The sequence below is a fragment of the Mya arenaria genome, chromosome 14, assembly GCF_026914265.1.
Source record: "Mya arenaria isolate MELC-2E11 chromosome 14, ASM2691426v1".
NCBI lineage: Eukaryota > Metazoa > Mollusca > Bivalvia > Myida > Myidae > Mya > Mya arenaria.
Window position 1 is genome coordinate 37,462,965 of NC_069135.1, and position 22,878 is coordinate 37,485,842.

A 22,878-nucleotide genomic window follows, 5' to 3' on the forward strand; every position below is an offset into this window, starting at 1 on the left:
ATCAAGTTTAAGTATGTATATTGGCTAATTGAAATAAACTACTTAAGCGTGTTATGTTTATGAAAGTTTGAAAAGCTAGGGTCTTTCTTTGGCTGTGTCACTGAACACTTCAGATTGTCACCAAAATATTTCTTTAAGATGCACAATTACTCCTAACAAACGTTAAAACTGTTCTCTCACAGATTGAACGTTTTGACAACTTTTCTTCTTTTTTTTTTGTTTTGGAGCGAACATAGATATAATGTGTAAATATCTGCAAACCTGTGATGAAAGACTATTGACAAAAGATCAGATGGCAGATTTTCAAATTTCCATTTCAAATTTTGATTTTTTATGGATTAAAACGTTATAAAATATATATAAAAAATCAATTTTGGAGCCAAAATATCTTATCTTTGTGAATAGCTGAACTGTTCCGAATGGTTTAATTTACAGGACACCCTGAGAGTTCAATATTGGGTACAAGTTTATTTTGATATTTTATAGAACTTAAACTAGGACATTGAGATAAGAGAACGTATAGAATTTTATTTATTTTTTAAACATTCAACAAGTATAGTTGTATATATACAATGAAAATGAGGCCAATGAAGAGAAAATACACCGTGCTTATATATGCGTGACGATCAGCGAGTCAAGATACAAGATACAAGAATCAGATATTTGATATATTATTAAAAGAAACATAAGCTCAATGACCTATTTTCCGAAAATAACTGAAAGGAAAGAGGTTTTATCATTTGAGCACGATTCGGCTTATTGCAATGCAGCAGACGTAAATGTGGAAGTATTGGAGTCAAAAGATAATACATGTAAAAGCCATGATCTATCAAAACGTTTTATTTGTGCAAAAACATTCAACACTACTTTAGATTTCCGATACATCATAATGCACCAGTCAATTTTAACCACGCCCCCCCCCTCTGCCAAGTCCGGGGTTATACCGGGGCTAGCGGGGAAAATAGGCCGTGTTTTTTTGCGGTGGTTTTGTTTTTGCGCGGACAATAGTGGGGAATGGGCCTTACCTAGGATGTCCCTGGGGTGCGGGGGGTTGGTGGTTATTTTACCAGTAGTTTGTTCCCGCAGTGCGGCGATTTTACCCGGGGTTCCTTGGACCGGAAGTCAAAGTCCCCGCTTTACCCCGGACCTGGGGGGGGGGGGGGTTGGTTACCATTGACTGGTGCATAATGAGTTGTAAACTTCAATAATAACAATACCATCAACAAACATTTTTTTAAATATAACTCCTGGACGTACCTGTGATTTATATATAGCTGAGCGATGCGATATATTTGGTCGTTCTTCGTTTTTTGCCCCATTCTGAAGGAGCGGGGGTATATATTGCATTGCACATGCCGATCGGTCGGTCACTCGGTATGTCGGTCGGTAGGTCGGTCGCCGGTAGGTCGTTAGACAATACCTTGTCCGATTGATAACTGTAGTGTTCTTATTCTTAAGGTCCTCAAACTTAGTATGGAGGTTGGTAATGACCAGTGGATGGCCCCTATTGATTAAGGGGTCAGTAGGTCGATGGCAACGGTCGTGGTTCCCTTCAACACAAAATGTCAAAGGGGACGGTCCCGCTGACATTGAACTCAAAAGCTTAACTGATAAGTAACCGGAACATACTTTGTCGTACTTTCTTCAAACTTGGCAAGAAAGTTGACCTGCAGATGACCCATATTGATTTTGAGTTCAGTAGAAGAAGGTCACGGTCGCGGACACAAAAAGCTTGTCCGATTGATAACTAGAGTATGCTCGTTTCTTCGGTCCATAAAATTGGTTTGTCATGACCAGCAGATGACCTTTTTTGTTTTTTTAGAGGTCAAAGGTCATGGTCGCGGTAACCTTCGGCACAAAAAGTTTGTCCAATTAATAACTAGAGTATGAATGAAGGCACTGATGCCAAAATGAGCTGATTCTGAGACATAAAATAAAAAGACCCAAACTGTCAATTTGTGAGAATGCAGCTTTAAATATTCGCAGTATAGGTTGATGCCAAACACCTTTTTGTAATTTTAATGTATTATTGAGTTAAATTCAATTGACTTGATGATAGAAAAACAGATGATAAGTATATATAGTTAAACATATTTTCCTTTAAATATGCTGGTTCTAATGACATTTATAGCTACTTGGCCACAAAATCCCAAGTTAAAAAGGCGCCAAAATATCGCTTATATTTTTGGTACACAAATCACATGCCATTTTTGGTTTTGGTCTTTTAAAGTCAAATGAGCGAAAGATTATAATGCATTCAAATGTAAGAAAAATATTTTATCGTGTCTCTTTGAAGCTCAATTCCTTAATTGCAATTCCGTGCGGAATAGGTTGACGGGTTGTTCTGATTTTCGTACCTACTTCCATTATAATGTTCTCTGATTGTGATTTAACCTTAACCAAAATTGGCAAAAAATAGCCTATATAGTCAATTAATTGCAATCAGTGCGGTATTGGATTACGGTGTGTTCTGATTTTCGTACCTACTGCTTTTGTAATGTCTGCAAATTTTGACTGCGCTCGCATAATATGTCTCTATCAATTTACCTGCCGGTGCGCTAATTGCAAAATAATGCTTGTGATCATATCTAAAAGAAAAGAAAATATTAAACAAAACAATGGTAAGCATTAAACATAAAACTTTATTCATCTATGAACAGGAAATCAACAACAACAAAAAAAATCCACCTTCCAAATTTCAAAGTACTTGTTATTAAATGTGATTTTTTGGATTGCCTATGCATACGTGACAGGTCAAATTTACGCATATATTTACTGATTATTGCAACCATTCTTTTTAATAATCTAATGACGGATATTTAACTTTATCAGTTGTTAACCGTGCATCAGTTTTTAATGTATATGTAAAACATACTAAAGCAGGGTCGTGAAGTAAGGTGAGTACATGTGTATGCTATTTTAAGGCAGAGAATGACCATGTGTTCCTTCCTGAAATCATGTGTTCCCTCCTGAAATAATGTGTCCCTTCCTGAAATTATGTGTCAACAGCTGAACGCATGTGCCCCTCCGTAAAACCATAAGTCCCCTCCTGAAATCATGTGTCTCTTCCTGAAATCATGTGTCTCTACCTTAAATCATGTGTCCCCTCTTGTAATTATGTGACTCCTGAAATCATGAGTCCCCTCTTGTAATAATGTGTCTCTATCTGATATCATGTGTTCCCTCCTGTAATCATATGTACCTACCAGAAATCATGTGTTCCCTCCTGCAATCAAGCGTCTCTACCTAAAATCATGTATCACCTCCTGTAATCATGTGACTCCTCCTGAAATCATGAGTCCCCTCCTTCAATCATGTGTTCCCTCATGTAATCATGTGTCCCCTCCTGAAATCATGTTTTCCCTCCTGTAATTATGTGTCTCTACCTGAGATCATGTGTCCCCTCCTGTAATCAATTGTCTTTACCTGAGATCATGTGTCCCCTCCGGTAATCATGTGTCCCCTCCTGTAATAATGTGACTCCTCCTGAAATCATGTGTTCCCTCCTGTAATCATGTGTCTCTACCTGAAATCATGTGTCACCTCCTGTAATCATGTGTCCCCTCCTGTAATCATGTGACTCCTCCTGAAATCATGAGTCCCCTCCTTCAATCATGTGTTCCCTCATGTAATCATGTGTCTCTACCTGAAATCATGTGTCTCCTCCTGAAATCATGTGTCTCCTCCTGAAATCATGTGTCTCCTCCTGAAATCATGTGTCTCCCTTCCTGAAATCATTAGTCCCCTCCTGAAATCATGTGTGCCTACCTGAAATCATGTGTCTCTTCTAAAAATCATGAGTCCCTTCATGAAATCATATGTCTCTTTCTGAAACCATGAGTCTCCTCCTGAAATCAAGTGTATTTTCCTGAAATCATATGTCTTTTCATGAAATCATGTGTCTCTTCCTGAAAGTATCTGTCCCTTCCTGAAATCATGTGTATCTTTATGAAATCAGGAGTTCCTTTCTGAAATCATATGTCTCTTCATGAAATCATCTGCCCCTTCCTGTAATTATGAGTCCACTCCTGAAATCATATTTCTCTTCCTGTAATCAGGTGTCCCTTCCTTAAACCATGTGTCTCTTCCTGAAATCATGTGTCTCTTCCTGAAATCATGTGTCCCTTCCTGAAATCATGAGTCCCCTCCTGAATATTTTCCCCTATAATCATGTGTTCCTTCCTGAAATCATGTCCCATGTGGTTCTTTCTAAAATAAAATGCTTCTTCTTAAAAGCATTTGTTACTTTCAGAAACTATTACCTCTCTTCTGTCAAAATGTGTCCCTTACTGTGTACCTTCCTGAAAATATGTGTCTCTTCCTGAAATCATGTGATTCTTCCTGGAAGCAGGTGTCCCATCCGGGAAACAGGTATATCTTCCTCAAGTCATGTGTCCCTCTCTGAAATCTTGTGTTCCCTCCTAAAATAATTTTTCTTTTCCTGAAATCATGTCCCATGTGTCCCTTTCTAAAATCAAATGTTTCTTAATAAAAGCATCTGTTACTTTCATAATCTATGACTTCTCTCCTGTCATAATGTGTCCCTTCCTGAAAATAATACTGTCGATGGTAAACGTGAGATCAACGTCTCAATTTAACAGAGACTGTCGATGTTACACGTTAGTTTTAAGTTTAAATCAAACTGGTCTGTTATATTGTACTAGTATGTGACATGTAAGTCTCATTCCAATTGACTGTTGATGGTAAACGTGAGAAGTAAGTGTCAATCTAACCAAGACTGTCGATGTTACGCGTGAGATGTCAGTCTCAGTCTAACAGAGAATATCGATGTTATACTTGAGATGTAAGTCTGAATCTTACCAAAACTTTCGATGTTATACGTGAGATGTAGTCCTTAATCTTCCTGAAATCATATGTCCCTTCCTGAAAGCAGGTGTTCCTTCCTGTGTGTACAGAAAGAATGAAATATAAGCATTAAAGCTGCAATCTCGAAGATTGGCCATTTTTGAATTTTTTGTCTTGGAAAGAGCAAATTTTTGCGTAAATGTCTGCAAAACAATGATAAAAGATTGCTGGCAAAAAATCAGATCGTATATTTTCATTCAAAAATAAATGTTTTATGGCTTAAACCGTTACGAACAGTTTAAGAAAAATGCATAATATATCAATTTTTGAACTTATATATAAAAATGTGCGATCTGAACTTTTGTCAGCAGTCTTATATAACTGGTTTCAATGGATTTTCGCAAAAATTGGCTCGTTCAAATACAAAGAAAGAAAAAGTTATCAAAACGTTCAATCTGTGAGAGTGCAGCTTTAAACGTATCAAACATAATATTACAACTAAGCTCTTTCGATGTTAAAACTTGTTCAATATAAAGCAATCGGTCTTTAAAACCATTTCAAGCCAATGGGGAATTCGAGCCAAGCGAGTTCGAGCCATCAGGCTTCGACTGTTCAAGCATATACAGCTTATGATCATCAAAACAATCATTAAAGCATTCACAACCGCAAAGATAAATTATCGTTATCGATTATAGAGACACTGGCCAGCTTCTGTTTTAGGTTGTTCGATTGGCGCAGTGGTCAACATAAGTTTGCCCTTATCATCGGAGCGACCCGGGCTCGATTCCCGGCCTGAGAGCATGTGAGTTTGGCGTGTGGTCACAAAGCCGAATAAGTAGTTTCCTCCGGGTAAGGCAGTTTCCACCAAAACATAAGACCAAACTCTCGCGTAACATCGTGCCAACGAGAGTGATAAATATAATGTTGTAATATGTTAAAATTAAATTAAGTTTGTGTGCGGTTTCATTTATAAATAAAACACATCTGTAATCAGTAAATGAATCGTTTCTTGGTGTTGTTCATTAACAAGTAGTTGTAACTAAACTCTATATAATTGAACAATAAATTATTTATCTTCAGTAAAGGAATAGTTGCTTGTAAGTTGTTCAATTATATTAAACTTTAAATAAACTCTACAATTTCTGGAAAAAAGAATGATCTATATTCAGTAAAGGAAAAGTTACATTTTTGACAACACTTTTATTCTAAACATATTATTTTGTAACTGTCATACCTTGATGTTTTAGTTCTCAATATTTTCCTAGTTTTGTTGAACAAGAACATTCGCGTTATGATTCATACTGACTGAAATGCACCTACCATTTCAATGTATCAGCAGTCGCATTCTAGCTGAAAGTGACGATTTTATAAGTGGGATGAGGGTCATAATCTTACCGAGACTGTCGATGTAACACGTGAGATGTAAATCCCAATCCAACGGAGACTGTCCATGTTAACCGTTGGATATAAGCCTCAAACTAACCGAGACTGTCTATGTAAAACGTGAGATGTAAGTCTCAATCTAACCGAGACTGTCGATGTTATAAGTGATATGTATGTTGTGATTTTTGTTTGCGTTCTTGAGAATCTATTCTTCAAAATTAAGTTCAGTATACGTTTGAAATCGAGTATGCATTTTTCAAAAGATGATTTTCTGATCGTTTACGTGAACCCTATCTCCGACATTGAATTAAGAGATTGTTTTATTACACCGTCATATTGACTTTATTATTAAAATTTGAATATAATGGTGATTATATATATATACACACACGAAAATTGAACAGTCTACATTCATCAAATAAAACATATTTATATAATTTTTCACATAGTTTGTGGGATATAAATTGTCCAACATATGAGTATTCACAAGATGCTTTAGGATTCATATCATATTACTTATAGCATGTGGTCTAAACAAAACAATTATATACATGTATGACAATACTACAATATACTTGGCAACAACAATATGGAAAATTCCTGTTCGATAGTACCAAATCAAACATTGAAAGATTTTAGTTTTAATTTAACTTGATAACAAGAAGTGTGTCTTTCCTTCCACCAACAATCAGAGAGGAAGTGCGGCTGCTGAAGAATAAATCACGCGGTTCGTTCAGTCCGTCTTTCTTCCTTGCCAGTATGGTCAACTTTTTCTTCCCGTCTTTGTCAACCTGCAGCACTGTGCTGGAGCCTTCGCAGCAGACGAACACGTGTCCAGCAGCTTTCACGTGTACTCCGGTAGGTTCTTCCATGTCAAGGTCAGCGAGTAAGGCCAGCTTGTTGCCTTTGTTGTCTAGGGTAATCAGTTGATGTTTACTGTTGTTTGTGATGTAGATTGTCTTCCCGTCGTTACTGATGGCACATGTCTGCACCGTGAATCCCCCAGACTTGCCCTCGTACAGCTTCTTCACCTTCTTTCCCGACATCGTGTAGACGTACAGGGCGTTACCGGAGGATATGTAAAGCTGGCCACCATGATGAGCTGCGGCATAACATCTATGGGTGAAGCTTAACTTGCTCGTAGTTACGAATCTCCCTTTCGTAGCATTAATGAAATAAAGTCCTCGACTATCAGAATTAACACTGTTAATACAAACGGCCACTTCATTTCCGTCAATGTGGCACACGTCCCAGGGATACTCCGGGACATCACAGTAGTCGATCACCCTGTACTCCTTGTCCACGAGCTTCACTTTACAATTATGCATGTCTGCTATGACAAACTCTCCACTAGGCAGTTCACATACGCCACGGATAACACATTGACATTTGTCATCACTCATCTTCACGTTGTACTCCTTGTACTCTTCAACACTGAAGACGTGGTTTGGATCGGAAAGGGGGTCTTCTCGTTGTTTAGTCGTAGCAGTTTGTTCTTCAATCGCTCCAAAGGTCTTTATTGAAGATAAAAGTTCTTCGATAAGATTAATGGCTTGAAATGTTACATTGTAACACTCAATGTCTGATATGCCACGAAGATGATCGTTTGCTTGTGAAATCATATCCTGGCTCTTTCTGTACGCAATATATGAATTTGACTCGCTTGATTTTGATTTGGTTTGAAAAGCGGCAATCATGTTTTGCAGTTCGATATTCATTCCGTCACAAGTTTCAATATCTTTCTTTAGTTTTTTTTCAAGTTTAGCTAATATTTCGTCCAAGTCCTGTAAAGTTGTCTTCTCAATCTTATCAAGGAGTTCGTTGATCTTTTTACGTATAGTTTTAATTTCATCAGAAATGGCTGCCCGCGTATTTTTCAGAGATGTCGTTTTCTTCATTCTTGCTTCTTTCATTAGCTCGAATTGCTTTTCAAGTTCAGCTATCTTCTTTGGAATTTGTTGAAACTCAATTATTCTCTGAATACCTTTTGCTACATCTGGAATAGGATGGATTTTGGAACATTGTCTGAAACAAAGAAGTTTTGAAACATTTGTAAACAGATGTGCATTAACTAATTGTTACCTTATTTATGTGGGTTTTCTTTTTAATTTTAATGCATTATTATGATTTTTAATTTAATAATATTTGTGTACAGATTCAGTGATTTTTTTAACTGGGGAATATGTGGCCACGTAGTTATTAATTGAAATCGCCATGTTTGCATGATTAAATACATATATTTTTGTAAAATGTACACAATTATAAGCTCTTTTTTCGGTTTATATGAAGAAAAGTCAAATACGTTCAAAAACAATTTATAGAAACAATAAAATATTTTTGCATCAAACTATGTTGTGCGCCTTTAAATTGACGTTTTCTTCCTTCAAACCTGTGGTCCAGGGCGACGCACGAATAACAGCAAAGGCGCATTATATAGGTTGACGCGAAACATGCATGCTAATGTTTAACTCATTTTAAATTCAAACAATCAAAACAAAAAAGGCATATGATGTGTATACGGATAAAAAAAGATATTTGTAATTTTTAAACTTGGGAATTCATGGCCACGTACCTATTAAATGAAATATATTATATATAAAGGCTGATATTTCTTTAATATTTACAAATCGCCAGCTTTTTTTTGTTTCAAAGTCAAATGAGTTTAACCTTATAATGCATAAATAATAATCATAATAATAATAATAATAATAATAATAATAATAATAATAATAATAATAATAATAATAAAAATAAAATAATAATAATAATAATAATAATAATAATAATAATAATAATAATAATAATAAAATTGCATGAACCTATGTTGTGCACCTTAATTTGTCATATTTTTTATACCTGTGGTCCACGGCGACGCACACAGGACAACACAACTGGTCATGGTCACCACATACCAGCTTCAGTGCCTCCCCGGGGTGCATCCCGCATCTTTCCAAGGCGTCCACCATTCCATGGGCAGCCTCCCATTTCTTCACGTCCTTCCGGCCGAGCACCGCGTGCTTCTTATATACTACGTTATGTTTTGAAACACAGTTTTGGCAGTAATAGTTTGTGCATTGAGTACAACAATGGTGAGCTTCGGTGTTAAATCCGTTCTCTTTACAAAGAGAGCAGGTAAAATCATGGATGAAGTCACAGCCCACCTGAATGGTTGATTTGAAATTAGATGCCATTTTCTTTCTTGTGTTTAAAAATGACTCACAAACTAGTTCAAACAGTCAGTTTCTGTTTATTTTGAAACTAGGAAGTTAATTATTTTGCACTGAGATGATACAAAGAAAACCAAAGAAAACCAATATTCCGATCAACTTAACACTGACATAAAACACGATATCAAAATGATAAGCGTAGTAAAACCGTACAAAATTTACAATCATTTTCAAATTAAAAAAAATGTTTTTAATATGCCGTATTTTATTCCTGTGTCAACATTTCGAAATGTTATGACTGTCAAGTGGGTCTTTCCATGACCCCGGGTTTACAGAAGACTGCCGAGCTGTAACGATTGTCTATTTCGAGCTTACCGGAGTTTGCCGAATAGTTGTAGGAAGTACTTTTCCTGTATATTTTATAGCGTATTGACCCATTTCCACGAACAATAACACTGAGTTCTAGATCCTCTCGAACTCCAACACCATTTATGGGAAGATATTAATGATTCAAAATTATATTCCATTTTCTCTCTTGAGTTTAAAAAGATCCACGAACTAAATGAAATATATTTGGTTACAAGGAAGTAATTGTTTTGTACTGAAACGAAGAAACTACAAATTCCGACCAACGTTACACTATTACACAATATCCCAATGATAAGCCTTGTTACAACCTTGCTTAATTAACAATATTTTTCTCCAAATCTAGACACATTTTAAACATGCCGAGATTGTATCCCGTATTACTTTCAATAGAAGTTCACGACTTCGGGTTTAGTAGGCGTTCCTACACTCGGAATGCCCAACGAAATAAGTATATCCCGAGCTTGCCGAAGACTGCCTAAGTGTAACGATTGCTCATCCCGAGCCATTCGGAATTACTCGGCCATTTTCCATCGAAATAAACCTCGTTTGTATGCCAGTACATCCGTAGAAAAGTTTGTGAAGTTTTAAATAATAGTTTCAAGTGCTGTGTTTTAATATGCATTTTGTAAGTTCAAATTGATTGCCGGGCGTTAAGTGTATAATGACATTCAGGGGCGGATCCAGGATTTGATGTCTGAGGGTGCGTAACTTAGGGGCATAACCTTTTGACTTGCAACCCTCTCTCAGAACCGAAATTTATTTGTTTTAAAGTGTTGTCACGGGTGTTTGGGGTTACTCCGCGAACTTTAACAATTTTCAGTCCGAAATGGTGCACTTTGAGCGTATTACATTATTTTGTTCTCCTATATCGAAATAAAGTTAAACTTGGATAGTTGGAAAGGGGGGGGGGGAATGGATCCGCTAGTGGCATTTATAATTTGGAATCCAACTGTAAAGTCATTAAGGTTTCCTGTTCAACTGAAATTACTACGCGATCTGCTTGCAGCGTAGTTAAATATTGTTAAAAAGTTTTTTTTTAACAATTTAAACCGTCCATATTCATCCGAGGTTGTTTTCTATAGAAAATGGGCGGATGTTCCGAATAACACCGAGTAGATGGGGTCACACAACACTAAATATTGTTTTTAAAAATTGTACTGTGAATTGGCCGATTTGCACGACAAATAACATTCAGTTGTAGTGGTTTCACGACTCCAAACATAAGTATTTCGGAAGAAAGTTCCACGTGTGTACTAATCCTTAACAACAAAAGCGTACTAATCCACCTCATGCTTACCAAGTAAGTTCATGTACATCAAGTAATCTCATGTGTACCAAGTAATCTCATGTACACCAAGCAGCCACGAAAGCACCTCGTTACCTCATGTACACCCAGTAAACTCATCAACACCAAGTAACCTCATGTATACCCAGTATCCTCATGTACACCAAGTATCCTCATGTACGACCAGTAAATTCATGTACACCCAGTATCCTCATGTACACCCAGTAAACTCATGTACACCCAGTATCCTAATGTACACCAAGTAAACTCCTGTACACCCAGTATCCTCATGTACACCCAGTTGACTTATGTACACCCAGTATCCTCATGTACACCCAATAAACTCATGTACAACCAGTATCCTCATGTACACCCAGTAAACTCATGTACACCCAGTATCCTTATGTACACCAAGTAACCTCATGTACACCCAGTATCCTCATGTACACCCAGTTAACTTATGTACACCCAGTATCCTCATGTACACCCAGTAAACCCATGTACAACCAGTATCCTCATGTACACCCAGTGACCTCATGTACACCCAGTAAACTCAACAACACTAAGTAACCTCATGTGCACCCAGTAACCTCATGTACACCCAGTATCCTCATGTACACCCAGTAAACTCATGTACAATTAGTATCCGCATGTACACCCAGTAAACTCATGTACACCTAGTATCCTCATGTGCACCCAGTAAACTCATGTACACCCAGTAACCTCATGTACACCCAGTAACCTCATGTACACCAAAAAACCTCATGTACACCCAATATCCTCATGTACACCCAGTAACCTCATGTACACCAAGTAACCTCATGTACACCAAGTAACATCATGTAAACGATGTAACCTAATGTAAACCGAGTAACCGCAGGTGCACTAAGTAACCTCATGTACACCAAAATAACCACATGTACACCAAGTAACTTTATAAACACACCTCGTGTTAACAAAGTTACCTCGTGTTCACCAAATAACCACATAAACAACAAGTAACCTCATGTTCACCCTGTAGATCATAAACATGAAGTAACTTTATGTAAACCAAGTAACCTTATGTCATACAAGTTACCTCATGTACACCAAGTAACCTTATGTACACCAAGTAACCTCATGTACACACAGTATCCTCATGTCTTACAAGTAACCTCATGTAAACCAAGTAAACTCATGTATACACAGTAACCTCATGTATACCGAGTAACCTCATGTACACCAAGTAACCTCATGTACACGCAGTATCCTCATGTACACCCACTAACCTCAAGTGCACCAAGTAACCTCACGTACATCAAGTAACCTCATGTACACCCAGTAACCTCATGTAAACGATTGGACCTCATGTAAACCATGTAAACGCAGGTGCACCAAATAACCTCATGTCCTACAAGTTACCTTATGAACACCAAGTAATCTCATGTACAATATATAACCTTATGTGTACTAAGTTACCTTATATACACAAAGTAACCTCATGTACACCAAGTAACCTCATGTACACCTAGTAACCTCATGTAAACACACCTCGTGTTAACAAAGTAACCTCGTGTTACCAAATAACCACATAAACAACAAGTAACCTCATGTTCACCCTGTAAATCATAAACACCAAGTAACTTTATGTAAACCAATGAACCTCATGTCCTACATGTTACCACATGTACACCACGTAATGTCATGAACACCAAGTAACCTAATGGACACGAAGTAAACTCATGTACACCAGGAAATCTCATGTACAACAAGTGACCTCATACACACACGCATGCGCAGTAACCTCATACGTACCAAGTAACATCATGAGCATCAAGTAACCTCATGTTTACCAATCAACCACATTTGTACTATGTAACCTCATGTGTACTTAATAACCTCATGTTCACCAACTAATTTTATGGACTGTACCAAGTAATCTCATGTACACTAAGCAACCTCATGTACACCAAGAATCTTCATTCACACGCATGCGCAATAACCTCATATGTACAAAGTAACATAAAGGGAATCAAAGTGACCTCGTGTGTACCAAGTGACCTCATGTACATCAAGTAACCTCCTGAGCACTAAGTAACCTCATGTGTACCATGTTATCTCAGCATTCAGCAATATAGCATAAACAACATATTAAGGTTATAGGATTAGATAGGCCACTGAATCACTTTATAATAATTATTATTGCCAGTACATCCGTAGAAAAGTTTGTGAAGTTTTAAATAATAGTTTCAAGTGCTGTGTTTTAATATGCATTTTGTAAGTTCAACTTGATTGCCGGGCGTTAAGTGTATACTGACATTCAGGGGCGGATCCAGGATTTGATGTCTGAGGGTGCGTAACTTAGGGGCATAACCTTTTGACTTGCAACCCTCTCTCAGAACCGAAATTTATTTGTTTTAAAGTGTTGGCACGGGTGTTTGGGGTTACTCCGCGAACTTTAACAATTTTCAGTCCGAAATGGTGCACTTTGAGCGTATTACATTATTTTGTTCTCCTATATCGAAATAAGTTAAACTTGGGCAGTTGGAAAGGGGGATGGATCCGCTAGTGGCATTTATAATTTGGAATCCAACTGTAAAGTCATTAAGGTTTCCTGTTCAATTGAAATTACTACGCGATCTGCTTGCAGCGTAGTTAAATGTTGTTAAAAAGTTTTTTTTAACAATTTAAACCGTCCATATACATCCGAGGTTGTTTTCTATAGAAAATGGGCGGATGTTCCGAATAACACCGAGTAGATGGGGTCACACAACACTAAATATTGTTTTTAAAAAATTGTACTGTGAATTGGCCGATTTGCACGACAAATAACATTCAGTTGTAGTGGTTTCACGACTCCAAACATAAGTATTTCGGAAGAAAGTTCCACGTGTGTACTAATCCTTAACAACAAAAGCGTACTAATCCACCTCATGCTTACCAAGTAAGTTCATGTACATCAAGTAATCTCATGTGTACCAAGTAATCTCATGTACACCAAGCAGCCACGAAAGCACCTTGTTACCTCATGTACACCCAGTAAACTCATCAACACCAAGTAACCACATGTATACCCAGAATCTTCATTCACACGCATGCGCAATAACCTCATATGTACAAAGTAACATAAAGGGAATCAAAGTGACCTCATGTGTACCAAGTGACCTCATGTACATCAAGTAACCTCCTGAGCACTAAGTAACCTCATGTGTACCATGTTATCTCAGCATTCAGCAATATAGCATAAACAACATATTAAGGTTATAGAATTAGATAGGCCACTGTATCACTTTATATACTTTGATTAAGGAAAGAATTGCGGGGATAATGTCATTATCGGGGTATGAACGCAATTGGGCTGGTCAAAATGTGTGTGGTCCGAAGGACTCCACGCGTACTTTGACCAGCCCAATTGCGTTCATATCCCCGAAAATGACATTAACCCCGCAATTCATTCCTTAAATTTACACCATTATTTCATTCAAAAAGCACAGTGGCTTGATGACAACGGCTCATAAAAGTCATACTAAATCAGTTCATCTAGCCAAAATCATATTTTACACATACTTGAACATGTATATCATCAGTAAATAATACATTGCCTTACACATAAAATTAAATTTGACACAATTAAAAAATACCCTATACTGTAGTATGAAACAAGTGAAGAATGTTCGCCCGGCGAAAATGTCAACAAAGACCAACTCTTGTTGAAAATTATAACTTCTTCGTAAGCTACAAACAATATACCTGGCTCATAGATGAAGTGGACAGTTATGTACACGATGCATAAAGGCAATATAATGTGTAACATAATTAAAAAACATACTGCCTATATTTTTAAGAATTTAACCAGAAAACGCCATTTAGGATTGGTAACCCCATAACTGCCCTCTGCCGCTCCAATGGCAATCTGATCCGGCACCCGAATGAACGAACGTTCGATAAATGAATGAACGGATGAAGAAATGCGTTGCTACACATATAAGGGATAGAGAACCAAGAGATATGTACACACATTGTTATGGGCACATGCTAAAACCTTTTTTGGTGACGCTGTGTGACAGTCAAAAACGATAAGCGATGTTCTTGACACTACTCAGGAAATACCAAAACTACTCGAGCGTGGTGGACAACACATAGTGCTGCAAGACTTCTCACTTTTATATAAATATCCCTCTAGATTATGCATGAAAATACTGTTCCAACATGTAACCATTTTTAAATAAAAAAAACCGAGAAGCACGATGGACCGCCACATGACGTACCACCTTACATATACTATGACCGCACCACTGTTAAATTGCCAATGGGCATTCCATAATTGTATGCGTAATATAGTAACGACGTTGATCAGGAACCGTAAATATTGACTATACCCACTGTTTTGAGGAGTCAGAGCGTAATTTGCAATGGTGCATAGAATAGAGATGATTGATACAAGGGGTTTGACGAGAAAGGTTTAAGAGGTATGAGTGGTTCATGGAGTAGGGAAGTTGACACGAGAGGTGGGATGAGAAAGGTTGAACGGGGAGAAGTGTTTCATAGAATAGGGAAGGCTGACATGGGAGGAGGAAGTTTGAAGTGGTTGGAGTGTTTTATAGAATAGGGAAGGTTGACATGGGAGGAGGAAGATAGAAGTGGTAGGAGTGTTTCATGGTACAGGTAGTCCGGGTTCCAAGTCCTCATTTTTGAGAAAAAGTGTCCGGCATGTTATACAAAAAATATTGTTATATTGTGTTAGGAGAATGTCTTCTGTATATGAAAAGTGCCTTTTGACCACATGGCGGCTCTTGCAAAATTGCTTAATTCAAAATGGCGTTCAAAATGGTCGCCATAATTGTTAATATGATAAATAATCAAATAATACGTTGTAAGATATTTTAAAAGTAAATATTAAAACCAAATCACTTTTAAATATATACATACACTCACTACTGTTCAGATTCAAGTTTATTTACATGTTATATTTTCAAGATCAAGGTCATTTTAGAGGTCAAAATGTTATTTTTGAGAAAAATACACTCTCGGACAGGCTTCTTGTCAGCGACTTTAGGCCACAACTACCCTCTGGCATAGGGGTTCAAGAGCAGGATTATTGCTCGCTAGTATTGCCTTTTCCAACAATCTAGAAAAAAGTAGTCAGTTTAAACGTTATATATTTTACAACACTTGTGAAGAAAGCTATGATAGTTTATAGTAAGTCACTCTCGTCGGCACGATATTGCGCGAGAGTGTGGGATTGTGATGTGGAGGAAACTGGAGTACCCAGAGAAAACCCACTACTACGGCTTGGTGACCAAACTAACCAAACTCACATGCGCCCAGGCCGCGAATCAAACCCGGGTCGCCTTGGTTAGAATGAGTGTACTAACCACTGCGACAACCAAAAAACCTAGTCTGTAGAGGTTTCGTGAAAATCTTGATTGGTATTTGAAATGATGGTCTATTTATGAATGATCCGCGGATGGTAATATGATTGAGTTATCCCAGAGTCTACATCTTAAAAGACAACACTAGCTCGCTGATCTATTAGAGATATACCAATGTGTGTCCTTTAAAGTGACTCGCTCATGTTTTTGGACCAAAAATGAATTTTCCCAACACTTATTTTATGATTATTTTATTCTTTGATATGGAAATTGCAGAACAAATGCAGTTCTAACATAAAAAGTATTTTGGTTTTATTGGGGTTCAAAGCCACGCCAGAATAGTCAAGAAAAACAACAAAGAAAACAGGCGGCTACTCCACACGGCCACCTGGACTTTAACAATAGTAGTGGATATATTGGCCCCTTAAGGATTAATTGATAACATCACGTGATAATGTCAATCAACCAACCACGCAACACTGCAGCCGTTATTAATTTTCAATCACGTTATTAACGTTAAAGAAAAAGACGATTTTTGAGCACATATCAACATTTGCTGAAAGGTTTCAGCTTTTGGTATTTTTGTTTTAACAATCTTGCCACACTTTATTTCGTAATTTTAAAAAAGTGCATTTTACAAACCATGAGCGAGTTACTTTAACATTGTTTTCCAATATTCTATATACCTCGACTCGACCTTTAAGACGTAAGCCAGGGAGGGAATAAAACGGTAGCATTCGAACGGACCATTGTATGTAAAATCATGTAACCTCTATTAAAGTCATTTCAGGTTGAAAATAGAATGTTATTGTTGATATATCTTATACGATAATTATATACACATGTAAATAAATATGGTGATTATAATTTATGATAACATTGATAATACAACGACAAATGAGCTATACTATTAATAAATTAAAACCATATTATCAGTAGTTAAAGCTAGGTCAAACCATCATGGGATCAGATAGATACAAAATGGACAAAGGGGCGTTGCGTTAAATATTCGGTAAAATATTAAATATGACTTTAAATTTTAAATCATCACTTCAGAGGGGCTGTGACTTCATACACAATTTTTCCTGCTCTCCGTGTGAAGAGAACGGATTTAACACAGAAGCTCACCATTATTGTACTGAATGCACAAAATATTACTGCCAAAACTGTGTTTCAAAACATAGCGAATTATATCAGAAGCATGCGATGCTCGGCCGGAAGGACGTGAAGGAATGGGAGGCTGCTCCAGGTGTGGTGGACGCCCTGGAGAGATGCGAGTTGCACCCCGGGGAGGCCCTGAAGCTGGAATGTGGTGACCATGACCAGTTGTGTTGTCCTGTGTGCGTCGTCTTTGACCACAGGTATGTTAGAAATATGAGTTTAAGTTTAAGGTGCACAACATAGGTTCATGCAATATCTTTATCATTATTTATGCATTATAAGGTTAAACTCATTTGAATTTTAAACAAAGTAAAGTTTACGATTCGTGTAAACTAAAGAAATATCAGCGTTTATATATTATATATTTTTCATTAAATAGCTACGTGGCCATTAATTTCCCAGTTTAAAAATTACAAATGTCTTTTTTCCCGTATACACATCATATGCCCTTTTTTGTTTTGATTGTTTAAATATACAATGAGTTAAACATTATCATGCATTTTTCGCGTCAACCTATATTATGAGCCTTTGCTGTTATTCGTGTGTCGCCCTGGACCACAGGTTTGAAGGTAAAAAACTTCAATATAAAGGCGCACAACATAGGTTGATTGTTTTTATCAATTACTATTTTTAACATAAGATTTGACTTTTCATGATCAAAACAAAAAAGGCCATTATGAATAAGTCCATTTTACAAAAAGATTAGTCTTTGAACATGCAAATGGTGATTTCAATTAATAGCTACGTGGCCACAAATTCCCCAGTTAAAAAAATCACTGAATCTGTACACAAATTTTTTTTTTGGTTTTGATCAATCAAGTCAAATTAATAAATCATAATAGTGCATTAAAAACTAAAAGAAAATCATTTTTTGCATCAAACTATATTGTGCGCCTTTAACACACAAAACGGTAACTAATCTATACGTAATTGCGTCAACCTATATTGTGCGCCTTTAAGACAAAAAACGGTAACTAATCTATACGTAATTTGCGTCAACCTATATTGTGCGCCTTTAAGACACAAAACGGTAACTAATCTATACGTAATTGCGTCAACCTATATTGTGCGCCTTTAAGACACAAAACGGTAACTAATCTAAACGTAATTGCCTCAACCTATATTGTGCGCCTTTAAAACACAAAACGGTAACTAATCTATACGTAATTGCCTCAACCTATATTGTGCGCCTTTAAAACACAAAACGGTAACTAATCTATACGTAATTGCCTCAACCTATATTGTGCGCCTTTAAAACACAAAACGGTAACTAATCTATACGTAATTGCGTCAACCTATATTGTGCGCCTTTAAGACACAAAGCGGTAACTAATCTATACGTAATTGCCTCAACCTATATTGTGCGCCTTTAAAACACAAAACGGTAACTAATCTATACGTAATTGCCTCAACCTATATTGTGCGCCTTTAAGACACAAAACGGTAACTAATCTATACGTAATTGCCTCAACCTATATTGTGCGCCTTTAAAACACAAAACGGTAACTAATCTATACGTAATTGCCTCAACCTATATTGTGCGCCTTTAAGACACAAAACGATAACTAATCTATACGTAATTGCGACAACCTATATTGTGCGCCTTTAAGACACAAAACGATAACTAATCTATACGTAATTGCCTCAACCTATATTGTGCGCCTTTAAGACCCAAAACGATAACTAATCTATACGTAATTGCCTCAACCTATATTGTGCGCCTTTAAAACACAAAACGGTAACTAATCTATACGTAATTGCGACAACCTATATTGTGCGCCTTTAAGACACAAAACGATAACTAATCTATACGTAATTTGCGTCAACCTATATTGTGCGCCTTTAAAACACAAAACGGTAACTAATCTATACGTTATTGCGTCAACCTATATTGTGCGCCTTTAAGACACAGAACGGTGACTAATCTATACGTTATTGCGTCAACCTATATTGTGCGCCTTTAAGACACAAAACGGTGACTAATCTATACGTAATTGCGTCAACCTATATTGTGCGCCTTTAAGACACAGAACGGTAACTAATCTATACGTAATTGCATCAACCTATATTGTGCGCCTTTAAAACACAAAACGGTAACTAATCTATACGTTATTGCCTCAACCTATATTGTGCGCCTTTAAGACACAGAACGGTGACTAATCTATACGTTATTGCGTCAACCTATATTGTGCGCCTTTAAGACACAAAACGGTGACTAATCTATACGTAATTGCGTCAACCTATATTGTGCGCCTTTAAGACACAGAACGGTGACTAATCTATACGTTATTGCGTCAACCTATATTGTGCGCCTTTAAGACACAAAACGGTGACTAATCTATACGTAATTGCGTCAACCTATATTGTGCGCCTTTAAGACACAAAACGGTAACTAATCTATACGTTATTGCGTCAACCTATATTGTGCGCCTTTAAGACACAAAACGGTAACTAATCTATACGTAATTGCGTCATATTTTTTAATGATTTTCTATAACATTGTCCCACACAAGCAAGGTCATATTCAGTTTATGCAGATCTGATTACAACTGTTTCACAACTTCTTTGTTTCAGACATTGCTCCAAAATCCATCCCATTCCAGATGTAGCAAAAGGTTTTCAGAGAAATATTGAGTTTCAACAAATTCAAAAGAAGATAGTTGAACTTGAAAAGCAATTCGAGCTGATGAAAGAAGCAAGAATGAAGAATACGACATCTCTGAAAAAGACGCGGGCAGCCTTTTCTGATGAATTAAAAACCATACGTAAAAAGATCAACGAAATCCTTGACAAGATTGAGAAGGCAACTTTACAGGACTTGGACGGAATAATAGCTAAATTTGAAAAAAATATAGAGAAAGATATCGAAACTTGTGATAAAATGACTATCGAACTGCAAAGCATGATTGCCGCTTTTCAAACAAAATTAAAATCAAGCGAGTCAAAATCATATATTGCGTACAGAAAGAGCCAGGATATGATTTCACAAGCAAGCGATCATCTTCGTGGCATATCAGTCATTGAGTGTTACAATGTAACATTTCAAGCCATTAATCTTATCGAAGAACTTTTATCTTCAGTAAAGACCTTTGGAGCGGTTGAAGAACAAACTGTTATGACCAAACAGCGAGAAGATCTCCTTTCCGATCCAAACCACGTCTTCAGTGTTGCAGAGTACAAGGAGTACAACGTGAAGATGAGTAATGACCAATTTCAATGTTATATCAGTGGCGTATGTGAACTGCCTAGTGGAGATTGTGTCATAGCAGACATGTATAATTGTAAAGTGAAGCTCTTGGACAAGGAGTACAGGGTGATCGACCACTGTAATGTCCCGGGTTATCCTTGTGACGTGTGCCACATTGACGGAAATAAAGTGGCCGTTTGTGTTAACTGTACTTATACTGATAGACGAGGACTTTATTTCATTAATGCTACGATAGGGAGATTCGTTACTACGACGAAGTTAAGCTTCACCCATCCATGTTCTGCCGTAGCATATCATGGTGACCAGCTTTACATCGGCTCCGGTAACGCCCTGTTCGTCTACACGATGTTGGGAAAGAAGGTGAAGAGGCTCTACACGGACAAGTCTGGGGAATGGACGGTGAAAAAATGTGCCATCAGTAACGACGGGAAGACAATCTACATGACAAACAACAGTAAACATCAACTGATTACCCTAGACAAGAAGGGTAAAAAGCTGGCCTTACTCACTGACCCTGACATGGAAGAACCTACCGGAGTACACGTGACACCTGCTGGACACGTGTTCGTCTGCTGGTGCTACTACGATGCAGTGCTGCAGGTTGACAAAGACGGAAAGAAGAAGTTGGCCACCCTGGCAAGGAAAGAAGACGGACTGGACTCACCGAATGATTTATTTTTAAGCAGCCGCACTTCCTCTCTGATTGTTGGTGGAGGGAAAGACATACTTCTTGTTATCAAGTTAAATTAAAACTAAAAATGTTCTATTTGATGAATGTAGACTGTTCAATTTTCGTGTATATATATATATAGCACACCGTCATATTGACTTATTCAATTTAAATATAAAATGATGATTTACTTGCATAATATGCACACAGATGAATTGCAATAAAAAATAATAAAACAATCTCTGTATTCAATGTCGGAGAAATGGTTCACGTGAACGATCAGAAAATCATCTTTTGAAAAATGCATACTAGATTTCATACGTATACTGAAATTAATTTTGAAGGACATATTCTCAAGAACACAAACCAAAAGCACAACATACATATCACGTATAACATCGACAGTCTTGGTGAGGTTGAGACTTACATCTCACGTAAAACATCGGCAGACAAGGTTAGATTGAAACTTACATCTCACGTATAACATCGAAAGTTTTGGTAATATTGAGACTGACATCTCACGTGTAACATCGACAGTCACGGTTAGATTGAGTCTTAAATATCTTTAATTATATCGACAGTCACGGTTAGATTGACACATCATACATTTTCCATCAACAGTCTCAATTGGAATAAGACTTACATATCAGGTTAAACTTGAACAGTCTTAATTAGAATGGGACTTACATCTCACATTCTAGTATAATATGACCGACCGGTTTGATTGAGACTAACTAACTACAACTAACGTGTTACATCGACATCCTCCGTTAAATTGAGACTTACATCCCACGTTTACCATCAACAATCTCAGTTAGATTGAGACGTACATCATACGTGTAACATCGACAGTCTTGGTCAGTTTGAGACGTATTGCCAACGTTTAACACCGACAGTCTCGGTTAGATTGAGACTTATATCACATATGTAGCATCGACAATCTCGGTTAGTTTGAGACATATTGCCCGCGTTTAATATTGTTAGATTGGTTTTATTGAGACTTACATCACACGTGATACATCGACAGTCTCGCTTTGTTTGAGACTTACACCCCACGGTTAACATCGACAGTCTAGGTTAGTTAGGGACTTACATCATACGTGGTACATGGACAGTCTCGGTTAGTTTGAGACGTATTGCCCACGTTTAATATCGACAATCTCGGTTAGATTGAGGTTTTCATCACATGTGTAGCATCGACAATCTCTGTACGTTTGAGACTTACATCCCACGGTTATCATCTACAGTCTCCGTTGCACTAATACTTACATCTCATGTGTTACATCGCCAGTCTCCGTTGCACTGGGACTTACATCTCACGTGTTACATCGCCAGTCTCCGTTGCACTAGGACTTACATCTCACGTGTTACATCGCCAGTCTCCGTTGGACTGGGACTTAAATCTGACGTGTTACATCTACAGTCTCCGTTGCACTGGGACTTACATCTCATGTGTTACATCTACAGTCTCCGTTGCA

General features: G+C 37.3%; 2 protein-coding genes across 2 annotated transcripts; one reads left to right on the forward strand and one right to left on the reverse strand.

Annotated features, from left to right (window-relative positions):
- Window positions 1-6,049: 6,049 nt before the first annotated feature.
- Window positions 6,050-10,179, reverse strand: LOC128216512 (uncharacterized). Its single transcript, XM_052923096.1, has 3 exons — window positions 9,732-10,179; window positions 9,046-9,350; window positions 6,050-8,214 (listed from the first exon to the last, which is right to left on the reverse strand). The coding sequence occupies exons 1-3, from the start codon at window positions 9,792-9,794 to the stop codon at window positions 6,831-6,833; spliced, it is 1,752 nt and encodes a 583-aa protein (XP_052779056.1). The 5' UTR covers window positions 9,795-10,179; the 3' UTR covers window positions 6,050-6,830.
- A 7,388-nt stretch (window positions 10,180-17,567) lies between these two features.
- LOC128216073 (uncharacterized) lies at window positions 17,568-21,480 on the forward strand. The gene is made up of 2 exons (XM_052922665.1): window positions 17,568-17,722; window positions 20,097-21,480. Exons 1-2 carry the CDS (start codon window positions 17,568-17,570, stop codon window positions 21,478-21,480), a joined length of 1,539 nt encoding a protein of 512 aa, XP_052778625.1.
- The last annotated feature ends 1,398 nt before the right edge of the window (window positions 21,481-22,878 follow it).

Bases quoted from the DNA above. Each gene is read 5' to 3' on its own strand.
- LOC128216073 (XM_052922665.1), top strand. From the start codon at position 17,568: ATGCTCGGCCGGAAGGACGTGAAGGAATGGGAGGCTGCTCCAGGTGTG. The intron at 17,723-20,096 runs GTATGTTAGAAA...TCTTTGTTTCAG, and splicing joins TGCGTCGTCTTTGACCACAG to ACATTGCTCCAAAATCCATC.
- LOC128216512 (XM_052923096.1), bottom strand. From the start codon at position 9,794: ATGGGTCAATACGCTATAAAATATACAGGAAAAGTACTTCCTACAACT. The intron at 9,351-9,731 runs GTAAGCTCGAAA...TCAACCATTCAG, and splicing joins CAACTATTCGGCAAACTCCG to GTGGGCTGTGACTTCATCCA. The intron at 8,215-9,045 runs GTATAAAAAATA...TCTTTGTTTCAG, and splicing joins TGCGTCGCCGTGGACCACAG to ACAATGTTCCAAAATCCATC.